The following is a 24,570-nucleotide window of genomic DNA, read 5'->3' on the forward strand; positions in this document are numbered from 1 at the left end:
CTAGGGTTTGGTCTAGTGGATCGTTGTATTTCACAGATCTTTGGTGATTCTTGTTGTAGTCTAGTGTGATTATCGTGTTGATAGTTACAGACTGTGAGAGTTGAGGGTTCCTGTTCAGTTCATTTCATACGTGTATCATTTTAGAATATTTCTAGCATTTATAAAAAAATTGGTTAGGGTATTATGTGTTCTTTGATATTTGAGTGTTTGATACCAGTTTTTTGACATGGTATCAGAGCTCCTTTGAGCTCTTGGGGTTGTTATTGTTCTGCTGTGTTTTCGAGAGTTAGATCTGATCAGAATTGACTGTTTTCAGATGGATTTGTACGAGTCTTGGTGGATTCATTATTTGCTGACTCTAGATCTAGGCATTTCTTGTTTATTGGGGTTCGTGCTTAGTGTAGAAGGTTCTTGAAGATTCAAACCCTAATCTAGTGTTTGATTGGTCTTGGAACTATCTGCTGTGATTCTTGTTGGTCTCTGTAATCCTTGAAGATTACAAGGCAAACTGATAGAATCTTGTCGGCGTTTATTCTGCTCAATACCTTATAGCCCTAAGTGAAGGCTGTAAGCCTGATTTACTTGGAGTTATACGCACCCCGGGTGGGATGTTCCTCTCTGAACTTTTTCTTTCTTATCACAATTTCATTGTTGTGTCTAGACATCCTTTGTGGCCGGGTTAGTTAGACCGGTGGTTGATCGAGTCTTTGTGCATTATTTGTAGCATATTCTATGTTTGTTTGGTTTTGATTCTGTGTGTAGATATACTTGTTGTTTATCTCTGTTAATTGCTTTATTATTCAATATCTAGGTCTAGGAAGGCTCCCTTGATAAGGTTTGTGGGGGCACCTATTGAGTGACGAACCCCTGATTGGATCCCTATCTTGGTTTTGCCATATTTGTGTGTTTTTGTTTATGTTTGTTTTAACTCTTTGGTTGATTACATTTATATGGTTTTTAGAGTGATATATGGTAGACGATGTTGTGGTAGAAACAAGAGGTGGTCCTTCTAATCTACATCCCGAGACTCTTATTAGCAAACTGGATGCAAGTGATCCATTATATTTGCATCCATCAGATTGAAGTAATCTTACCATTCTTTATGTACAACTAAAAAGGACAAAAAATTATACAATATGGGCTAATGTTATGATGCTTACATTACAGGTTAAAACAAACTAGGCTTGAATTGATAAAACTTGTAAAAAATCTGAATTACATGATATTCTTGCTAAACAAAGGGATATGTGCAATTCTGTGGTCCTTACATGCTTTTTAAATTCAATTAGTGATGAATTGTACATGGGTCAAGTCTTTTCTAAATTGGCTTCTGATGTTTGGTCTGAATTAAAAGAAACTTATGATAAAGTAGACAGGCCAGTAGTCTTTGATCTTTATCAGAAAATTAATTCTTCCAGTTAAAATGGTTTATCTGTGTCTAAATATTATCATAGGTTAAATGTTATGTGGAAGCAACTAGATCCGATTTTACAACTACTTACTTGTGTTTGTAATGCTTCAAAGGATTTTAACAATTTTAATCAGATGATAAAATTAATGCAGTTTTTAATGGGATTAGATAGGTATTATCAAAGTGTTAGAACCACCTTATTAACAAGAGAAACCTTACCTTCTGTTAAGAAAGCTTTTGCTATTATATTTAGAGAGGAATCTCATACAAATTCTAGTAGTGGAAGTGTAAAAAAGAATCAAACAGGAGGTTTTGTTTCTAAGTTAAGTCAAGGAAATGATTCTAACAAAAGGTTTAATAAAACATCTAATCAAAACTTGAAATGTTCTCATTGTAATAAAACTGGTCATACTATTGAAAAGTGATTTGAAATAATTGGATATTCCCCTTGGTTAAAACAAGGAGGGAATCAAGGGAAAAAAGGTGGTTGTTGGTAATAATGTGAATTCTGATGAGTCTAGTGTGTCTGTTTCTACTTAGACTAATGATCAACTGATTAAGTTGTTAAGTTTGTTAAATGATAGAACTACTGAAAACCCTCAGAGATGCAATGTTACAGGTGGGTTGTTTTGTTCTAATGTGTATAGCAAACCTGTTTATTGCTTTACTAATCCGTCTCAAAATGAGAATGATGTTGGATGGATAATAGATTAAAGGGAAAATCAATACATGGTTAAGAGTGAAAAAAAGTTAACAGATTTTGTTGATGTCACTAATTTAAACATAAATGTTAAACATCCTAATGGAACTAATGCTCAAGTCACTAAAATTGGTCGTTTAAAAGTAGTTAATGGTGTCATACTACATGATGTGTTTGTTGTGCCTGAATACTGTATTAATCTAATATCAATCCATAAATTAGCAAAGGATAACAAGTTGTTTGTTGATTTTGATGAAAACAACTGTTATATATGTTGGGTTTTTCACATGTTTATCAAAGTTATTTTATCCTTATAAATTAAAAACGTAGCGGAAATATTATTTAAAACATGTTACTTACAAGATATAAAATTTATTTTATAAGTAAAACTCAATACCCAGATCCATATATGAACATGCATGCTATATCAAATATAACCATATGGTGTTTTGGAATACTACCTTCCAAGAGTAAAAGACATGAAGAGGATGATGCTTCTTGAATGGTAATCTTCAAGAGTTGAAGACCTCAAGCTTGTATACCCCAAGCCTTCCAACAAACACCCTAATTTTAGCTAGGATTTCTACACTTAAAACTCACTTGAAAAATCCCTCATGATCAACCATACATGGCCGAAAATTTAGAGAGCATTCTCTAGAGTTCTTACACTTGAAAAATCAAACTTGAAAACCTTATGGTCGAAAATTTTGAGAGGAATTTCCAAGTCTTCCACTTTTGATTTTGTCATACAAAACATTTTAAAAGGATGAGAGAAGTAGCCACCTAAAACACCCAATCATGAGTCATCTAGTATGACAATTTCATGTAATATCATTGGACCAAAATTGGTATTGGGAAGACTCCAGGGGGGGGGGGGGCACTTTTGGGTTTTAAAAAAAATATTTTTTTTAACATTTTAAGTCTTATTTAATTTTATAACTTTTATAAAATTATAACATCACATTTTATAAGACTTATGCAACCATTTAAAATGTTATTTAACCCATTAAATAACAAAATAAAATATTCTCTCAAAATAAATAATCCATATAATTTATTAGTTTCTCAAGTGCAATTATTTAGAAAACCAATTTCTAAATATTCTAAGTGTTAATATTTATTTGTTTGATCATATCATAAATAAATATTATAAGTGTTTGTCTAGCTTGTAATTGGGTATGACCCGACTTGGATCATAATGTACTAGCCACATCAAATTAATATGTTTCTTGGGCATACAGAGTCCAACAATATACAAGACTTGTTAACAAAGAAAGTCCCGGTGAGTCGTAATAAGCTTAAAGGTCTACATGTGTGTGGAAATAATGTGCTGGATAATAAAATATGTTGTAATAGTGTAAGTACTTACAAATAATGGCATGCTAGGTTTGGGCATCCTTCTGATCAGGCCATTGGGCATTTTAAGGAAAAAGTTAAAATGCCAAATGTATCTGATCATGGTCCATATCATGTGTGTCACAAGGCCAAGCAACACGGGGAACCTTTCCCATTCAGTGATCAGAAAAGTTCCAGTCTTGGGGAACTTGTTCACTTGGAGGTGTGGGGTCCCTATAGAGTTGCTAGTAGAGAGAGTTTTAGATATATCCTGACTATTGTTGATGACTTTTTTAGAGCTGTGTGGATATGTTTGATGAAAAGTAGATCTGAAGTTTTTGAACATGTTGATTTTTTTAATATAATTCAAACTCGATTTGAAAAAAAAGAATGTCAAGTGTTTCAGGAGTGATAATGGGCCTGAATTTGTAAATAATCAAATGACTTTGTTTTGTAAAAATAAAGGTATTGTGCATCAAACATCCTGTTCTTATAGTCTTATACCCCTCAGCAAATGGGGTTGCTGAAAGAAAGCATATGCACTTGTTGAATGTAGCTAAGGCTTTATTGTTTCTAAGTAATATTCCTGTGAAATTTTGGTCTGATTGTGTTTTAGTTGCTGCTTATCTTATTAATAGGACACCCTATTCTGTGCTAAGTGGAAAAACTCCATATGAAGTTGTTCATAATTTTGAACCCTTTCTTGATCATTTAGAAGTTTTTGGATGTATGTGTTATTGTACAATGTTAAACGAAACTAATAAACTCAATAGTATGGCAGGGAAGTGTGTTTTTATTAGATAGTTTCAGGAGAAAAAAAGTTACAAATTGTTTAGTCTTGATAAAAAATTGAGTTTTTTTTCTAGGGAAGTTAAATTCTATGAAACATTCTTTCCTTTCAAAGAAAAAATGTTGTTCGTATTTTTGATTCCAATCAAGATAAACAAGTTACAAATCTTATTTTCTTTATATGTATGATAACACAGAGTCTAAAACTTCTGAACCGATGAGTGATCCCAATGATGATAGAGAGGGTACAAGTGAGGTTGAGATAGGAACCCATGGGCCTTAGCAGTTAGGTAACCTTGATGACATTAATGTCTTGGCTGATACACAACAGACTAACGGTAATCATGGGTCACCTGATAAGGCTGAGCATGTGACTACTATCAGTGATGCTCATAATTCCTTTAAGGAGACACTGGTGAGTCAGGTTCACAAGTGTTATTAGAAGGTCTAATAGGCAATCTGTTTTTCCTGAAAAAACTTGATGAATATATTGTAGAAAGGAAAGCTAAATATGGAATTGAGAAAGTTGTTAACTAGCAGGGTCGACCCTAAGAATTCGTGAGCCTTGTTCGAGCTCGAAAATATGTGTCCTTAGGCCTTAACGTTTTTGCCATCCAGATGATTGTTTCGAAACCATTAACGCCTAAATAATGGACATAGTTTCTAACAAATTAAGTTAACGCCTAAATAATCGACAACCAATGTTAAATAACACCTAAATAACTAACACTTAACGCCAAATAATGTAGTGTAGTAAAAAATAATGTTTCTCTTTTCTATTCAGACAATATGTTCCTCACTTCCGTATATAAATAAGAACCAAAATCTTAATGTAGAAAATAATACACGGTAAACTAAATATAAGGATAGAAAAATAAAATAAAATATATTTAATATAACTTTTACATCAAGCTAAATAAAGAAATGTAAATAAACAGTTGTTTGGTTTGTGTTATTTTACTTTGACCATTGAAAAAGGTAAAAAACTTCAAATAAGAGTAAGAATGGTTAAGTTATATATGAGCTTTGAATTTAGACTTAAAAAGGCCCAGTTCAACTTAAATAAATTAGGTTTTCCTTTCTTTGTCACGTTATCATTTGCAGAGCCCTTATGCTCCTTTCCTCGCCGGAGCTAGCATCGACCAAAACATCCGGTCATTTCAGCTCCATTTTTCTCTCTTCATCTCAATTAATTTCCTTCACTACCCACAATAATTTGTATGGGTATACTATTAAAAAAAATGATAACATATAAAAATCAGATTTTTTTTTTTAAATGTGCCCTTCGGAATCACGGGCCCTGACTTGTTGTTCTCCTCACCCACCCTCAAGGCCGCCCCTGTTAACTAGTCTAATGCCATGTTTTATACAAATACAACACATAGGATTATGCATGCATGTTGTCAATGTCAGGGTGGACATTGACGGTTACACAAATTTCACAAACACAAGAGTTTACAAATACAAGGTTTTACGAATATAATGCGTTACACATACGAAATTTCACGAATACAAAGTTTTCCTATAATATACCCAAGAAAATGATTTTTAATTCGTTTTCTCAACAATATTTTGAAAACCGGTTATTCAAAAAGATTTATTTCAAATCTTTTACAAACAAAATATGAACTCGCTCAACTTTATGTTGATTTTAAACAGGTTTCTTTCTCAGGTTACTTTTCTAAACTATGGCACGATTGGAATAGGAGAACCACGAGGATTCGAGTACTTAGTGGGCGTTCGCTTTCTAGGAGTCTTAGCATTAACTGCTTCCCGCTGTGCAATGAAGATACCAGTCCAGTCACGCCAGCTCTGATTTATCGGGGTGTGACAAAAAATAGTCGAGATATAAATTGGTTGAGTGGAAAGAGTGGGTGAAGTTTAAATTGTAATGTTTTGGTGTTGTCCACTAGCCTTTTGCTTTGCGTTGTTGTTTGTTATGAAATTTGCCGTTAAAAAAAGGATAACATTATAGAATGATAGTTTTTTGGTTAAATTATAGGTAAATTGGAAAAAAATAATCCCATCTTTCTGAAATTGGCCGATAATAATCCCATGTCGGTTATTAGCCAATAATAATCCGACCTCGTCCATTTTTTTTTAAAATAGTCCGCTATTAAAATAGCTTAACGGAGTTAAGTGTTTTTCCGAATTACAAAACGATGTTTTAGGGCTTTTGATCAGAACGAGGATACGAGTCGATTGATATAAAACTTACCTCGAAATATTGCCCCCAACCCACGAAAACGGTGCTTCAATTCGGGTGTTTAACTTCCAATTAACAAAATTCAAGTCATTTCGAACACAATTTCGGGGTAAGTTTTACATCAATCGACTCGTATCCTTGTTCTGATCAAAAGCCCTAAAATATCAGTTTGTAATTCGGAAAAACACTTAACTCCGTTAAGCTTATTTTAACGGCAGACTATTTTACAAAAAAATTGGACAAGGTCGGATTATTATTGGCTAATAACTAACTTGGGATTATTATCGGCCAATTTCAGAAAGATGGGATTATTATTTTCCAATTTGCCTAAATTATATGGATAAAGAAATCAATGTGAATGCTCTAAGAAAGAGCGTAGCTTTGTGGGGGCGGCTGACCCCTGAACCACTACTAGAAAAATACATATTTTCCTACAAAAGTTTTCCACAAATTTCCCACAACTCAAATTTTGTTACAATTTTTCTACAGTTTTCTCACAAAAAAGAAAAACAAAAAAAACCCAAAACTTTTCTTCAGTTTTCCGACAAAATTATCACACAACTACCAATTGTAGCAATTTCGTCACAACATTAATTAGCTTTTCGACAAAATTCTGACAAAATACATTAAAATTTTGTATTATTTATACCCACAACAAATCTCAAGTTAACTTTTTGCTCAGTAGTGGAGAGTATGTAGTTTTCGTATGAAAAATTTTGGGTATATACATTTTTGACCTCTCGGTTTATAAATTTTTTTGGTATATGCGTTTTCGACCCGTGGTCGGAAATCTCAAGGTTCGCCACTAGCTCTAAGGACATAATAATCCTCTAATAAACATATAGTTTACAAAATTTATAATAAATTTGAAATAACCTGTCACAATATTCATCTAATAAACAAATAGTTTACAAAAATTATAAATTTGAAATATCCTATCACCCCTCTAGCATATGTACCACAGATGTCATTCCATGAATTACTAATTAATACACTTCTAAGACTACCAGTACCACATATGTCATTCCATGAATTACTAATTAATACACTTCTAAGACTACCAATATATACTAATCTAACAAGCTCAATTCCAGAAAAAAAAGAAATTAAAATTTAACCCATAAAAATTCCTCTTGACAAACATATTAAAATCGAATAATTGTAACTCATGAAAAAAAGAATCCTAGATTGTATATTGAAGCTTGTTTGTCAAAATACACGTTGCTTGAGACCATTTATATCCCACTAATTATATGATTCATGTACATCCTCCTCTATATCAGCCTAATATTCACAAAATTCTACAATTTTATCTTGCCAAGCTACGCCTAATCCTACATAGGCAACGGCATAGCAAAAGCAACCGTGACTTTGAGTTCAATATGTACAAACATTGATCAAAATCACAATTCATGATGTTTTGCCTTATGTGCCAGTTTTGCTAGGACACCGATCGCAAGCGAATTAATATACGTACATGGCTCTGTGTAAGATGAATTCATTCGCGAGTCTATAAAGACATCCGCCCTATCGGGACCACCAAGAATGGCACCCGTGAGCTCGTTGGGGTTAGGTGCATCCGTGTTGAACCATAACGCAAAGCTCATCCCGCAGGTTACGTCTTCAGTTTTTGCCGTTACTGGAATCGATGCACCTCTATGGTGCGCATGGAGAGGCGGGTTGTGACCAAACCCGACCATTATTGATCTATGTGCCGGGTTATGTCCTAGCAAATAATTCATCTATGACAAGACACAAACATTAAGTTCAATGATTATACGTATCACTACTAAACAAAGAAGCATCACCAGCGTTTAAATCCGTTGGTAATACATGGCTATTACCAGTGGGATCTGTCGGTAAACGGTTAGAAATACGACCGTCGTAATCTCATTTGCTACACATTACGAATGGGCATTACCGACAGTGCGGATGAGGCGTTCAACCATATTTTCAAGGGGTGCGGTCGGGTTTTTTTGCCTAAAATATACACTAATTTTTTTTCAAGGGGTGCACCGGCCCACCCACGACTATGGGTAGGTCCGCCCTTGATTACCGACAACTTTTGTAAGATTGTCAAGAGTGATACTCCTTTGTTTAGTCATGTATGTGGTTAACAAACCTTGTACCTCTTGTTTAGCAAAACACATGAGGTCGGTATGAGTGAGGGTTTTTTCACCACAAATGACTTGCACATTGTGTCTAGCCAACAAATCACTGTAAACACTGAAAAGAAATGCTGTGGATGTCACATATTGTGAGTTAGCACCATCTCTAAAGTGAATCAAACCTCCTGCAAGGATGTTATACATTGGATTATGAGTATTTGAGTCTAAACTTTGGCCAAAACTGCGTATTCGATCATATCGGAAGAAGTTTTGGCCTATCATTATATTAGAAGGTTGTTTAGAAATGAGACTAGTACTTCTAGATGTTTTGGAATGTCTTGTACTTTTAGACAGTTCGCTACCTCTACAAGAGCATCCTTAGCTAGGCTCGGTTTTGGTGTCTCAAAATATGCCTACACCCAAATTCACCCTCTTTTCCCCACTCATACCACTTTCTCTCTATAACCGCCATTCATACACATGAACACCGTCACATCCTCTCTCCTCCACCCCATCCCTTCTCTATAACGCCTAAAACCATACTATTGTGGGTGGTTTAAGCGAACTTGGTACGTTCACTTCAGTACTGGCAAGCGAACTTCATAGACTTTGATGAAAAACGCTATGGAGTTTGCTTGCCACCCAAGCGAACTTGCCTAGTTCGTTTACAGGGGTAGTAAACTGCGTAGAAGTACAAGACGCTCCAAAAGAACACCTAGAAGTAGCATTGTCTTTCAAAAAAAAATAATCAGTTCAGACGTATTAGTACATTAGGGTTTCTAGGAGAGACACCTGGAGTCATAAAAGGCTGACGGTAAGGGCTATCAGGATGAACTGCACAGATATATCCATCAGCTTGTTGTTGGAACATATGAAGCTCCTTTTGTCCTTCCCAATACAACTATTTCAAAAACAAATACTAAATTTGGTTTATTTATAGGGTTTAGATTTGGCAAACTTAATTTAATAATGAGTTAATTACACAAATGGGTCCTGTGGTTTATACATAATTTCGCCTTTGGGTACTAACTTTATTTTTTAACAGATTTAGGTTCTATGGTTTCAATTTTGTAACACCTTTGGGTACTAACACCAAAATTAGTTAATTAATGACTAAAATACCCTTGCATTTTTTAAGTTTATCAATGTAACACATTTGGGTACTAACACCTAATTTTATTTAAGTTTAAATCAATTTTACAAAATCTGTTTATTTTTTTTATTTTCATCTTTTTTATTATATCTCTTAATTAACATAAAGTCTATTTTTTTATTTTCATATTTTTATTAAATTTCTTATTTAATATAAAATCTACTTGTTACACCAGTATTTTTTTTAAATAGATTTTTTAAATAAAATCTACTAACTATATAGTTTTATGTAAATTAAATTTCTTACTAGTTTTAAATAATGTAAACCTTACTCGTTTTCAATTTTGGATATATATGATTGATAATAATAATAATAATAATAATAATAATAATAATAATAATAATAATAATAATAATAATAACTATCTTTCATGTAAAAAAATAAGTCATTTTTAACTTGTTTTTTTGTTCATTTACATTTTACTATTTTAGAAAGATATTTAATTTACATAAAATATTTAAAACGAGTAAGAAATTTAATTTACATAAATTTTATAGCTAGTAGATTTTATTTAAAATATCTATTTAAAAAATACTGGTGTAACAAATAGATTTTATGTTAAATAAGAAATTTAATAAAAATATGAAAATAAAAATAAATAAATAGAGTTTATGTTAATTAAGAGATATAATAAAAAGATGAAAATAAAAAAAATAAATAAATTTTGTAAAATTGATTTAAACTTAAATAAAATTAGGTGTTAATACCCAAATGTGTTACATTGATAAACTTAAAAAAATGCAAGGGTATTTTAGTCATTAATTAACTAATTTTGGTGTTAGTACCCAAAGGTGTTACAAAATTGAAACCATAGAACCTAAACCTGTTAAAAAATAAAGTTAGTACCCAAAGGCGAAATTAGGTATAAACCACAGGACCCATTTGTGTAATTAACTCTTTAATAATCAAAGAACTATCCCACTCTAGCAAAGAAGTAACTTTGTCTATCCTTAACTTTCATTTATGTCGTTTCAAAACAACTTAGCCGATTGAGATAAAAATCAGACATCACTCAATTGGTCATTAGGACAAACAAAGTTACTTTTCTGATAGATGGATTCCTGTTGGGAACGAAAGTTGTTATTAGTGTTATCGGTCCCGTTTTGCTGTATGGATCATTGTTAGTCAGTGCGTTATAGTTTGGATTGATTGATAAATCCAATTTGTAGCAAAAATATTCAAGAAATAAATTAAATCCACTAAACTGGTTAAAATTAACTTAAAAATCAGCAAAAGGTTTGCCAAGTGACAACCTCAAAATCATGATATAAATGTTTGGAAGTTAACAAAACCTTAATTACATACACTAAACAATCTTTGTTTAACACCTGGCAGCATTTTTATGTTTATTTTTATCTTACAAATGTAAATAAAATTAAAGTAATTTAAACAAGCCAGATTCTATTAAAAAAACTCCTTTAGTAATTTTACCTTAAATAAAAAAACATAAAGGTGTTTAGATTTTCTGATACCTGAGAGAGAAGGACTTGGGCACCTGCATATTTGAGATCCCAACTGAACTCATTAACAACAGCAGAGGTGGACTCCTCATTTACATACTGCAAATATAGTGGATCCTTTGTTGCTATGTATAGCCATGATGCCCCCCATAGTAACTCATCCTGAAAACTTGTTTCAAATGTTAACTAATTTTACAACAATAGCACCAAATAATGCATATACTGGAAGTGAAAACGCATTGTAAATCTGTTATGTTTTAGTATGAAAGTTGCGGTTAGGGGTTATACGTTGTAACCGGAGTGGGAGCAGTAGAAAGGGCATGCGCCATCGAAAGTTCCTTGATGTTCTTCGGCGAATTGAAAGAGCTGTAAACAGAATTAAATTTGTTCTAAGCAAAACTATATGTAGAAACACAACATAGTAACATGATGTCTAAAATTGGTGGCAAATAGTTTTGTTCTATTTTATATACGAAAATTGCGAGGATGTCTTTCATCACTAAATTTGCGATGAATCATGGACATTTGCTACTACTCAGGTGAATCTCACTGATGACGCATCACCGACGGTCTGTATCTGTTGGTAATCACCAATAGAATCCAGTAAAAAGCCAAAAAAAAAAAAAAAAAGAAACAAGAAAAGGTAAACTAAAAAAACCTTGTCGGTAATCCGTAGCCGATTACTCATGGAATCCGGTAAAAAGCTACAGAAAAGGGTAAATTAAAAAACCCGTCGGTAATCCAGATCCTTGATGATTACCTACAGATTACCGACGAATTCAGTACCCGGAAGAAACTGACAACCACCGACAACTACCAACGCGGGTAAGTCAGAATTCAGTTCTTTTTTGTGGGAGCTTTTTGCTGACAGTAATTCGTTGGTAAATAGCATCTCAGTAAATAATCTGTCGGAGAAACCGTCGGAGTTCAAGACTAGAACAGTTGTCACTAATCCGTCATATTACCCACTTTCTGATTTCTGACAGGGTATCACTAACAAATTTGTCCGTCGGTGAAAGTCATTTTTCTTGTAGTGAGTTTTACACAGTATATAAGTCAAGTTGTAAACTATTAATAACCTTTTAACTGTTTTTAAGTTAATAGTAAGTAGTGTTGCAAACACAGCAAAATAGAATTTGAGAAACCATTTTGGCTCGGCTAACGAGTGTTTCAGCGTAGGCATGATCAACTTTGCGAAAAACGATCGATGAAGCAGCCAAAGCAGCAGCAGTCTCAGCAGCAACCTCAGTTCCAGGACGATTTTGATTAATCTCCAACACGGTCCTCGGCGTTTTCATGCACTCAGGCTTCATCCAACACTGATGGTCCATTTTTGGATCACCAACCTATAAGTGAAACTTGATGATTTTTATAAGATAATTATGTTGCAAGTAAACAATGTAATCTCTTGAGTAAAACTAGTTTAAATATAATTCATTGTTAACATAAAACAAACACTAATTCATTGTTAACATAAAACAAACACTACTCGGAAACTGGGTATTTACGATCGCATTTTCAGATCATGTTCTGCAGTGGCGGATCTAGAATTTTTTTTCCATTGGGTTCACTTTTTTAAGTGCTCGAATTTCGGTCAACTTGACGTTAGAATTTCCAGTCGTCGGTCAGGCTTTACAACCAGTGGCGGATGCAGTTTAACGTTGTTTACATGTAGAGGTTGGTATATAATGCTAAGAAGGAATTTCTTGTTGATTGAAAGCTCCAGTTTGACATTTAAAATAAACTAATAGAAAGTTTGACAATTCCTCTTCAATCCTCTAGCACGTTTTGAATATAATGCTATGAGTTGTTCTTTTATGAATGTTTAATTTCATAAGTTAAGAAGACGACTAATGGTTATTTTTTTACAATATAAAAATTCCGACGGCCAGAAAGTTCAGGACGGGCTTTTCCCGAGAGGGATCGGTAGACCAGAGAAGGGGGTTAAGCTCCTTGGTGGAGCTGTTAGTCGGGATCCTAGCTTTATTGGAGAGTTGGCAGGGCGGCGGGCCTCGGGGGCGGTTGACCTTATGAAACTCTTACCGTGCCTGAGGGATCCCCAATGTGAACTCCTCCTGCTAAGGTTGTGCATGGGTGTTGCTAAGTTGCTTTTTGGGCTGCGGACTTGTCAACCCCATTTGATGGAGGATGCGGTATCTCGGTTCGATGATGGCCTTAGAATGGCTATAGAAGACATAGTAGTGGATGGCGGCCCCTTCTTTGGTGACCTCCAGTGGCGTCTAGCATCTTTGCCAATGCGTCTAGGTGGTTTGGGCCTCTTCTCAGCCCGAGATGTTGGGGCTTATGCCTTTGTGGCGTCTAGAGCTCGGTCTTGGGAACTACAGGATCATATCCTTCGAAACGGTGGGGTCCTCGGGCTTGATCCAGACTATCAACAAGCGCTCGAACGCTTAAATGTTTCTCTCCCAGACTTGGATATTGGCGGTTTCTCTAACAAGGACACCGCCCCCTCGAAGCCGCAAAAAACTTTGGCGAATACACTTTTTAGCAAAATCGCTCAAAGCCTGGGAGAAGCTTTTGATTTGTCATCCCGCCAGAAGGCGGTGTTTGAGTGTCTGAAGGGTCCCCATGCTCAGGAATTTTTTACCGTTATCCCGATTGAGGGGTTAGGACAATGCATGTCGGCAGTAGAATATAGAACCATTCTCAAATACCGGCTAATGATCCCTATGTACCCAGAAGATGAAACTTGCCCGATATGTCGTAAAGCTTGTATGGATAAATATGGGGAGCACGCAGTTCACTGTAAAGAGCTCCCTGGGTTTAAATATCGGCATGACTGGGTGCGAGATGTTTTGGGGGACATCTTAAGAAGAGCTGGGATTTCTGCTAAGAAAGAGGCCCCTGTGAATTTCCTCACGGACCCTATGGAAGGGAGATCTACTCTGCGACCAGCGGATCTGCTCGTCTTTAGCTGGGCTGGGGGGAAACATGCTTGTGTAGACCTCACGGGGGTTTCCCCTTTGGTTGGTTTAAGGGAAAACGGGTTTGTAGCTGGACTAGCAGCAAGAAAGGCAGAATCAAAGAAAGTGGATAAGCACACTAAAGCTTGCGCAGAGAACCAACATGTCTTTATCCCTTTTGCCTTTGATACTTTTGGCTCCCTAGCGCCAGAAGCCATCAACTTCTTGACGAGGGTTCAACGGGTTATCCACAGCAATTGTTCGACCCCAAGGGGGCAGGGGTTTGTGTTCGGGAGGTTGGGGTTTGCAATTCAGAAAGGGTTGGCGGCGCAGCTTGTTGCCCGTCTACCTTCTGTTTTGATGTAACTTAACAAATTTTCTGGTTATATTAATAAACGAAAATGTTTTACTAAAAAAAAAAAAAATCACACTTGCCGAAAACATCTAATGGTTCCATTGTTCTAAAACATCTAGTGCTTCTGATTCTACCATGGAGAGGTATAGGGAACCAATGAAAAAAAAGCCTAAGAATGAATACAAAAACATAATGAGTAAAAAGCCCAAGAACGAATACAAAAAACCCTGATTCATTAATTTCAGTTTTAAAAGAAATTGCAAGAAAAACGTTTGGTACCAGGATAAAACTCACGCCACGGTGAAAGTAAAAGGGGCGCCTAACCATTGCACCGGTTCAGCTTTTTTGTTATGGGTTCACCAATTATAATTTATCTATGGGTTCACTTTATATTTTTATACACGTTTTCTACTAATAATTCAAAACCGAATGGGTTCTTGGGAACCCGGAACCTTTAATGTAGGTCCGCCCCTGATGTTCTGTCGCTAGTTTTATAAATATGATTCATTGTTTAAAATGTTTGTGACCAAACCATGATCGGTCGCTGATCTTGCGATCAATATGTACATGATCGCAAATCTGTCACTAATTTTGCGCTCGTTTCTACAGTAGCAAAATTAGATCGTAATTGCCCAGTTTTCTACCGCAAAATTAGATTGTAGTTGCCCAGTTTTCTACTCGTGAAACAGGCGAACACATATCGAAACCGATAGATCAATCACCTGAACAAACAAACGATTTTGTTGAAGACTAGCTTTAAGAAAATAATCAGTGCCCCATCTAATGCCAGCAAGAAGGTTATTCAATTCCCCAGCATCCTTAATCTCATGTTCATAAAAATAAGCAGCCCACGCCATCGTGGTGACCGTAAACGCCATCGGAAACCCATATTTCACATTATCTCCGGCATCATAATATCCCCCAACCAAATCAACCTACAAACACACAACAAAGATCAATATCAAAAGGGGATCAAAACCTTAACAAGAAGACTAGTTTGTTGATGCTTCTAACGCTTACACCGGCTTCTTTTCCATCATCGAGAGCCGAATCACCTCTCCATGGAGGCCTATGATCCGGAGGAAGCTTCCCAGATCTCTGGGCCTCCAAGAAAATAATCGATTTCGTCAGGGCGTCTTTGTAATCGAAATGCGAGTTTACGCACAACCAAAAAGTTGAAAAGAGGGCTAGAAAGATGGACAAATAGCATGATTTCGTCATTAGATCTAAATGACCCTTCAAGAACACAAGATGTGAACGGTGTTTTCTTTTTTGGCGGGAAGGTTATGAGTGGTAAGAAAATGAGTTAGGTATTTTGGTAGTAACTGAAAGGTTAATTTGAGACGTTTAGTTTTAACCAACGGTTTAAAAGTGTGAACTTGCAACATCCACAAATAGTCCTGGATTCATTTATTACCATTAATTGTGGAAAGCTTAAAGGGAAGATTTGATTTACTTAGAAAAATATTGTTTTGTTACGTTATATAAGTATTTTAAATGATGATTAATTACAACATGCATTTTTCTTTGGTACGTTTCATGTTCTTGTATGAATGTTCTAATTTTGTGCCAAGGGAATATCTTGGATTAATATTGAAAACTCTAGGGCGTTAAGAGTTTTTTTTTTATTAATTATTATCAAATCAACAAAGAATTATCTTGTTGGTTTGTGTATATCATGTTTATTATTACAAATCATATAAGATGCGAGTTTGAGTGCAATTATTTTCTTACCGTTGTAGATGACTTTAGTCGAGTCACATGGATTTATTTGTCAATAGTGGCGGATCCAAGAACTTCTTTCAGTGGGTTTGTTTTGTTAGATTCTAACTATTTTTTTCCAAATCATGCAAAGTTCTTACTATTTTTTTCCAAACCAAGTGGGTTCATGTGAATCCACAAAACAGGGCTGGATCCGCCCATGTTTGTCAACCACCAAAAGCAACGAGACGGTTAAAGTTCGGATTCAAACAAATATTATGCGCAATCAATCAGATAATGCTTTTGAACTTGGTTATTTGATGAACCAAGTATTTTGCATAACTAGTTGTGTGGAAACTCCACAACACATTATGTGGTTGAGTGAAAACATACACACCTCTTAGAGACTACAAGGGCTTTGTTGCTTCACTCTAAACTCCCTCTAAATTTCTAGGGAGTGTATCTTGACTTCCACAAATTTTATCCACATCTTTCATACTAATTCACAAGAAAATTACAGTTTGTTTGCTCCGATCTCTAGTGCTATTATCAGATTCATTTGTGGAGAAGAAAACCCTCTCTTGTATCTTTTGAGATACATTCATAAGAGTTATCAAAGCCATTGTCATGCCCACTAGAGACTGAACCAAGTAAACTAGAGATTGAAGCAAATAAACTGTAATATTGTTATGAGAAATTGCGAGGATCCGAGTTTTAATATAAATGGTTGAGATGTAATATGGATATATATTATTTTGTGATACATGATTTTATAATGATGCAGTGGTGTATGGTTTTCTTTATAAGTTTTGTTTGAACAAGTAAATTATGACAAAGATTTGACATTAAGTTGACGGGTAATGCTAAACAAAAAACACTAAAATTCTTAGAAAACTCTAGAAACCCAAATCTCCCCCCATTTTTACCCAACCTCCCGACATTTTTTTTTTTGAAAAAAATTACACATGTAATATACATGTTTTAGAGTGTTTTGGGCAAAAAAAAAAAAAAAAAAACAAAAAAGCGCCGAAGGGATTTTTTTAAAAAAAATAAACAAAATTCAGTGCATAACATGTGTTAGACAAAAATGCTGAAAGTTGCTGAAAATTTTTTTTTTTTTAAAATTATCCCTTCGGCGCTTTTTTGATTTTTTTGGCCCAAAACTCTTAAAAACATGTATATTACATGTGTTATTTTTTTTCAAAAAAAAAATGTCGGGAGGTTGGGTTTTCTAGGGTTTTTTATATAGATAGGATTTTCTATCTAGCCCTACCCTTAAGTTGACATTACAAAGTTAATATGCCCTTAGGAACCACAAATTCATGGGTGAAGACAAAAACTAATGACCAAATTGTTCTGCAAAGTGATGAACTTGTATCTTGACAAGCTAATTTAGATTAGAGTTAAATGCCATTTTTGTCCCTGTGGTTTGGGCCATTTTGCTAGTTTAGTCCAAAGGTTTCATTTTTTGCCTGTGAGTCCAAAAAGGTTTCACCGTTGCCATTTTAGTCCACTGGGTTAACTTCATCCATTTTTTCTGTTAACGAGAAGGGCAATTCAGTCATTTTATATGTAATTCTGTTAACTAGAAGGGCAATTCGGCCATATAAAATGACCGAATAGCCCTTCTTGTTAACAGAAAAAATGGATGAAGTTAACCCAGCGGACTAAAATGGCAACGGTGAAACCTTTTTGGACCCACAGGCGAAAAATGAAACATTTGTACTAAAGTGACAAAATGACACAAACTACAAGAACTAAAATGACATTAACTCTTTAGATTATTTTGTCTTCATTAACAGCAATTCAAACAGCTAGATTATCTACAAAAGTTAATTCGCTATATTTTTTTGAAAGACCAACAAATTTTTATTCATGCTTCTAGTTAACCAACTGTTAAACAAAAGGGTTCACCAAATTTTACACCAAAAGTTTTACACCAAAAGTTTTTACAATCATATCCCCAAACTACTTAAATCAACATTGCTCCAACTCTCCCAAGTAAGATTTGCAACTTCAAGACACGGAATTCGCTATTAGCAACAATGTAGAACCCAAGGATGATGGTAACAAAAAGCATCACATGTTATCAAGGGTCTTAAACAACCCACTTTGAAGAAAAAAAAAATCGTTACATATATGGTTGGAGCCATTCCAAAACCAATGCTCCTACCATCATAGATCCCTTAACCTCTTTAATGGGTTATTCCCAAGTAAAATATCCATCTACAACAACACCCAAGAGCATTAAGTTCACAATGGTTGGGACACTCAACTATGTAAAATATCACATTTGAGGACAAAAATGACACGCCACCTACAACGTAACGCTGATGCAAAACTACCATCGAGTTAGAGGTCTCACTGGAAGCAACCTCTCTATTCCTACGGGGTAGAGGTAAGGCTGTCTACATCTTACCCTCCTCAGACCCTACCTTAGCTTTGCTATTGGTGGAATTTACTAAGTATGATGATGATGACCTACAACGTGTCATGTGACTTTTTTCATGTCACCATCATACACAGAGAAAACGATATCCTAGTCATAGACATACATATAGATGCATTGCCGGATATCTTTGTACCTGTTTTGTTGTGAAATCCATGAATTGGACACAAGCGAAGTGTTTGTCACCACAAGTGAGTTGTGACTTGCACAAATGTTGTGGATGTCACATGTTGCCGATTTGAACCATCTCTCAAAAGTGAACTAAATCTCCTGGAAGTTTGTTCAGATTAATCATGTCTCTGTGATGTGTCTACATACATTTTGGCTAGAATGACTTGGCCAGTTATCTGCATGAAACGGTGCATAAGTTCATACTACAACTGTTACAATCCATTCAAATTACATAAAAGACCAGTAGACCACCACACATAAATAAACGTTTTGGTTCAAGACAGTTAATTACTATGGTCTTGCAAAAACGCTAGTGCTTAATGAGTGCATTAAGTATAAGTGTATAAGAAGCAAAATGGTTACATAATGTGTCAAAAAAAAAAAAAAAAAAAAAAAAAAAAACTCGTGTATTACATGGGTTTAATAAAGAAAAAAATAGATAATAATGAAGATTTATAAATTATAAAACGATATTTAGAGATAAGATATTATTGAAATTACGTATAAATAAATACATTAATTAACTAATAGAGCAATAATGTTGAAAATGAAGGGTGGGGGTTGGGTCCAATTGACAAACCCATTAGATTAGAGTTAAGGTGTTGTTTTCTTTGAGATGAAGGGTTAAAGCCCGTCAAAAACGGATTTAGTGTGATTTCAATTTTTAAGAAAAAAGGGGTGAAATAAGATGCAAGGGAAAAGAGAATATTGGTTCATAAAATTCTAACACGTTGCACATTCAATTTACTTAATTTTAAGTATATACTAACCCACCAATGTTTTTTTTTTCTTTTTTTTTTAGAAATGTATAAATTAATATGTTAGGTATAACTAGTGTTATACCCCGTGCGCGTTGCGGCGCGCTAAACCGAATCATTCTCGGTTTGAAATTTTATTTGCACTAATGAAGTTGATCCTTTTACACTAATGAAGTTGATACAAAGGGATGTTGATACGTTTCAACGGGACGTTTAAGACAAACACATAGGTTTTAATATATACAGTCTTCCGCTTATACATAGATCGAAAAGTAGTTTTCTTCATTTCCATTTGCTTCATGTGTCTGGATACCTAGTTTTCTTCGAGTCGCTAATACTATCCTCTGTATACCTTCCATTGCCACCACAGAGGCATTTCGAGTTGATAATCCACAGATGGTTTTTTTTGTTCTTACACTTGTAGAATTCCAGATAGATTGAATAAGGTTTCTTGTAGCCTCCTTTTAAGTGATCCAAATTTCATAATGCTGATCATGACATGACAAGAAGAGCAAAAGATCAAAGCTCAAGTAATAATCAAAGTCAAAGTCAAAGTCAAAGTCAAATATGTTTGTAAAAGAATACAAATTTTTATCCACAACTTGCCAAGACTTGTGAGTTTGTTCAGTGTTGGTGGAACCCCATCCTCCAATGCGTTTCGATCAAGTCCACTGTTGCAATTCAATCAAGAATATCATCCTCATAGTTATTGAACAGTCTGAATAGAGATACCTCTAATCAAACCTCAGACGCGGACATCTCGATGGTGAATTCAACATATCCGTCTGCTAGAAATAACTTTTACCCATTTGACCCGTCTGTAAGAAATAAAAAATAAATCTTACAGTCAAATGGTAAAGAAACAGAAATGACTGGTTCAGTTCTAAGTGGAATATATAATGTAAAAGTAATTAACCGAATGATGAACCATTACTTTCCGGTGACAATTCATTTTTAGAAAGTCGAGTCAACTTGAAACTGGGACCAGTGAACTCTGCCACTGTTGGTCCAACCCAATTCATGATTGGCTGGCAACTCCTCTGCCACTGGCTGAAGGCCACACCCACCTTTTCTAGTCAATGAGAAAACTCTCTTCTTGTTGGACCTAAACAATTTAAACATAGACATAATATATGAGGTTGTTAAAATGGGTTGGTTGGGTACTGGGTCGGAATACTTTTAATACGGGTCAAAACAAATCAAGTTGCTTGGGTGGGTCCACAAACATCCACTTTTTCCTTTTTATTCTTGAATCATATATATAAAATGTATTGAATATGATTAATTACTAATCCAATATATATGAATTAAGACATATAATAGGTTGTTAGCATTAAGTAAATACACTTCTGGTCACTTTTGACCCATTCCAAAATATGCGACTCTATTTATTTATCCATTATGCATTAGATACTGCTCGCTAACCTTCCGGAGTTGGAGTTGGAGTTGGAGCTGATATCTAAGCCTTCAGGCACAAACCCGAGTCCAGATTCTAACCTCATGGATTCAATTCCACCACCTGTTGGTTAAGAATATACATTAATATATGCCCTCTTTTATCATAATGTGAAATGTTAACCGTGGTTTATTACCCTATAGAAAACACCCTTCTATTACGCAATTCTTTTTCAAATTTCTTACCCGTGAAAAACGTTAGAAATTACACATATAACCCAAATCAACCCAATCATATGAAAATGGGACAAATTGCCACTTTTTTCATATAAATTACCTGTAGATAGTTCTTTATGTAAAGAGAAATTTTGCAAAATAGTAGTTAATCATAGTATCTATAGTTCTAATTGTTTTAGAAGCGTGAATTCCAAATAGACATGGGAAACTTTAAATTCTGGATATGATTCAATGCGATACAAATGAAGGAAAATTTTGTGCACTCACAAAAGTATATTTATAGTAAAAAAAGAAAAACAAACAAAGAAAGAAATGTTCAAATAACCTGCAGAAGTTGTATTGCCCTTGGTTTTATGTTTTCTTCTAGCTTCGAAAGTGAGCAGCTAAGAAAAAAATAATACTAACAGACGGATGTTATATAGTATAATTAACAATGAGTTGAAAGGAAGATAACATAAAACATACTCTTGTGTCACTCTCAAGTGTGGCTTTCACGGAATCCATAACCCCACTGTACGTCTGTTATATACAATACTTGTACGTAGAGCAAACATGTAAACACGGTTCGATCTCGACTTTAACAACAACAGTGCGTCCATCGACTACCATTTTCACCAACAAACCCCACTCCAAAGCCATACACCAAAACACGCTTCGCCAGCTGACCTGCCTGAAAAATAAATAGGAGCCGTTCAGTTTTAAATCTACTCGATCTCTTCTTTTGGAAATGAAAAAAATACACAAATTCCGATTTCAAAAGTAGTTAATCCTGTATAAAAAATAAAATAACTCAGTGCATGATAGTATAAAACTCACTTTAATACTAATCTTATTGGATCTGTCACATGTGAATGCATTCATAGATGAGTCAATATTTTATGGTACCTTTCTTTTTGTACCTGTATCAGAAAGCTCAGCTGCCCAAAATTTATATAGGGTTTGTTTTACTTTTTAAATTGTTGGTAGATTTGATTTTCATAACTTTGATGCTTTGTAATATTATCAAGTAGAATGCTCTAAATTAATTTCTGCAATCCTACACCTAGCCTCACCTGAGCCGATGTGTGCTTCGCCTTGCGCTGAGGCGTCTCTAGACACACTTCAGAGTCTCAGACATCTACATATCTACATGACACTTTATAGCTTATCTTTTAGTAATAAAGATTCACTGCGTATGTACTTCATTATTGAATGGTAGTTTGATGGTGGAGTGTGCTATCTACATGAAACTAAAACACAGGTTGAAAAAACTTGGAGCTCAATTCAAGATCTCTAATAATTGAACATCAGAATTAATATGCTACATTAAGCAACATCAATTTAAAACTTGAAAGCTCAAAAATAAATATATTAAAGTTATACTTTATTAAACCAAGCTCAATTCATATGCTATTTAACACATACACGAGTCTGGAAAAGTTAAAATCAAACCGGGTTTCTAAGATTCAATTCAATTTCTTTCATTATACTTGCTTCAACCAAAAACCAAAAGAAAGCACCACGTGAAAACACAGAGCAAACAAAATAAACTCACCGTCCAAGACAGAGTCTGAAGGTGAAGTGTGATAGCGAACAACAAAGACTACCCAATCCGAGCGGCACCGAAATCTTCTCGGAACCTCACCGGAGGTAACCTACTCCACAGATCAGCATGACTCGTCAGATTAAGGTTCATGGACAACCGATCTAACCAAATAGCCAACATGCAAGATAAAAAGGCTAACCGGAAATTGCCAGAACTTGATCGGAACCCTAGCCGGGAAAAGTAGACTCGACGACTTTGTTTCTGTGGGTGGGAGGCAAGCACGCGTGGGGCCGGTTGCCGGAGATTCGCCGGCTCCGGAACACACTCTCTCTCTCTGCTTTCTTTCGCATCTCTTTTCTCTCGTTTCTTTCTTTGCCTGTATATCCCTTTTGAGAAGATGGAAGAAAGGAGCTTGAAACACGTGTAAAATAGTAAGCCAGATATGTTTTTTTTACTGTTCATTCACTTTTCTAACTATCATATATTAATTTTAATTTTTTAAACGAGATCTATTTAAGATATTAAATAATTTTTTAAATCTCAACAAAAATTACTTATATGTGATGGGTTCCCTCATAAATGGAATGGAATGAACATGTTATATGAAAGAAAAAAAAGAAAAAAAAGAAAAAAAGAAAATGGAACTATACACGATAATCAGAGTTATAAATTGAATGTGTTTGATAAGGATTGAATTTGAATAAATTTGAGATTGAATCAACAATGGTTAAGTCCTATTAACGTTCAGGAAATTCAATTGAAATAATGAGCTTCGAAAAGTCGTTAATGGCAGTTGAGAGAAAGAGAGACTAAGAAAGTTTGTGATTATTTCCGAGATGGCCTATTCTATTACAACATATCTCTTTTATACCCAAAAGACTCAACTAACTATACTAACATTCAACTAACACAACTAATACAACTAACCATTGACTTATTAACTAGTAAGTGATGGCGGCGTCTACCCATACCATAAACTATATATATTTTTTTTAATTTAATAATGTCTCAAAATTACCTTTTAAGCATTGAAGAACACAAAAAGTAAGCGGGTGCCTGTGCTAGCTAATGGAACCCGCCTTGCCTACCCTTAGGGGTGGCGGCAGTGTTCTCACATGGGTAACTACCTAGACGCTTCTATCTGTGAGTATCCCGTCCCCCTTATAATAACTAGAGTAAACTGCAATTTTACCCCCTGTGGTTTAGGCCAATTGGCACTCTGACCCCTCTAACGAAATAATTGCAATTTTACCCCCCAACGTTGTTGTTATGCCGCAATATTACCCCCTGCCGTCAAATAAGTTAATAGATCTGTTAACTGGAATGTGAAATGACTATAATGCCCTTTCATATTACCCCCTATGTTTTGTTCTACACTGTAATATTACCCTCTGGTTCATCAAGAACTCAAACAACCATATCTCTCTTGTCTCTCTCTCATCCACCACAATAATCACCACCGGGTACCACCACTGCCACCACCATTCACCACCACAACCACCACCAACCCCACCGATTCACAACCCCATAGTTATAACAAGGAATCTCAAATTACTAACCAAATTATCAACTCTTCCACTTAGACTACGAAATGAAGCACAAGATGAACCAGGGGGTAATCTCAAGTTACCTGCAACTCCATCTCCGATCGCTGTATTAACACCTCCGGCAACCACTTTCTTCTCCAACCACCTCTGAACAACCACCGTGCATCACCTCCGACATCGAACACCATCTCCATCTACATCACCACATTCCGACAGAACCATCACCCACCATCCTTCATCACTTATCACTACACCATCACTAACCTCCGGTCACCGTCAACCTCCTCTGCTGCTGCGTAACATCGTCACCACCTTCAATCAGCGTACACCTCCATAACCACCACTA

General features: G+C 35.1%; 2 protein-coding genes across 17 annotated transcripts; both read right to left on the reverse strand.

The window, feature by feature from the left end:
• Window positions 1-7,607: 7,607 nt before the first annotated feature.
• LOC110878919 (endoglucanase 16) lies at window positions 7,608-15,786 on the reverse strand. 2 transcript variants are annotated; one of them, XM_022127315.1, is made up of 8 exons: window positions 15,462-15,786; window positions 15,164-15,376; window positions 12,308-12,508; window positions 11,451-11,528; window positions 11,175-11,324; window positions 9,342-9,450; window positions 8,571-8,734; window positions 7,608-8,183 (listed from the first exon to the last, which is right to left on the reverse strand). In XM_022127315.1, the coding sequence occupies exons 1-8, from the start codon at window positions 15,660-15,662 to the stop codon at window positions 7,845-7,847; spliced, it is 1,455 nt and encodes a 484-aa protein (XP_021983007.1). In that variant the 5' UTR covers window positions 15,663-15,786; the 3' UTR covers window positions 7,608-7,844. The 2 variants fall into 2 exon arrangements, with proteins under 2 accessions (XP_021983007.1, XP_021983008.1); XM_022127316.2 differs by lacking the exon at window positions 12,308-12,508.
• Window positions 15,787-19,541: 3,755 nt separating this feature from the next.
• Window positions 19,542-23,060, reverse strand: LOC110878920. Of its 15 annotated transcripts, XR_004861394.1 has the most exons (9): window positions 22,877-23,060; window positions 22,687-22,786; window positions 21,618-21,822; window positions 21,478-21,535; window positions 20,946-21,039; window positions 20,455-20,625; window positions 20,265-20,338; window positions 20,106-20,191; window positions 19,628-20,008 (listed from the first exon to the last, which is right to left on the reverse strand). XR_004861394.1 is itself a non-coding variant. In XM_022127319.2 (6 exons), exons 3-6 carry the CDS (start codon window positions 21,654-21,656, stop codon window positions 20,475-20,477), a joined length of 342 nt encoding a protein of 113 aa, XP_021983011.1. In that variant the 5' UTR covers window positions 21,657-21,822; window positions 22,687-22,786; window positions 22,877-23,060; the 3' UTR covers window positions 19,621-20,474. The 15 variants fall into 15 exon arrangements, 1 of the variants encoding a protein (XP_021983011.1); XR_004861392.1 differs by adding an exon at window positions 22,205-22,287 and having other exon boundaries at window positions 19,542-20,338; window positions 21,478-21,552; XR_004861393.1 differs by having other exon boundaries at window positions 19,616-20,191.
• Between the last annotated feature and the right edge of the window lie 1,510 nt (window positions 23,061-24,570).

Source organism: Helianthus annuus, chromosome 6, assembly GCF_002127325.2.
Source record: "Helianthus annuus cultivar XRQ/B chromosome 6, HanXRQr2.0-SUNRISE, whole genome shotgun sequence".
NCBI lineage: Eukaryota > Viridiplantae > Streptophyta > Magnoliopsida > Asterales > Asteraceae > Helianthus > Helianthus annuus.

Excerpts from the sequence above, each read along its gene's own strand:
- LOC110878919 (XM_022127315.1), bottom strand. The coding sequence starts at position 15,662 with ATGACGAAATCATGCTATTTGTCCATCTTTCTAGCCCTCTTTTCAACT. Across the intron at positions 11,529-12,307 it reads TCGTTAGCCGAGCCAAAATG|CTCTTTCAATTCGCCGAAGA; the intron begins GTTTCTCAAATT and ends TTCTGTTTACAG. Across the intron at positions 8,735-9,341 it reads TCAGCCTTTTATGACTCCAG|GAGGTTTGATTCACTTTAGA; the intron begins GTGTCTCTCCTA and ends ACATCCTTGCAG.
- LOC110878920 (XM_022127319.2), bottom strand. The coding sequence starts at position 21,656 with ATGGATTCCGTGAAAGCCACACTTGAGAGTGACACAAGA. Across the intron at positions 21,536-21,617 it reads CACTTGAGAGTGACACAAGA|CTGCTCACTTTCGAAGCTAG; the intron begins GTATGTTTTATG and ends TTTTTTTCTTAG. Across the intron at positions 21,040-21,477 it reads GGGCAATACAACTTCTGCAG|GTGGTGGAATTGAATCCATG; the intron begins GTTATTTGAACA and ends CTTAACCAACAG.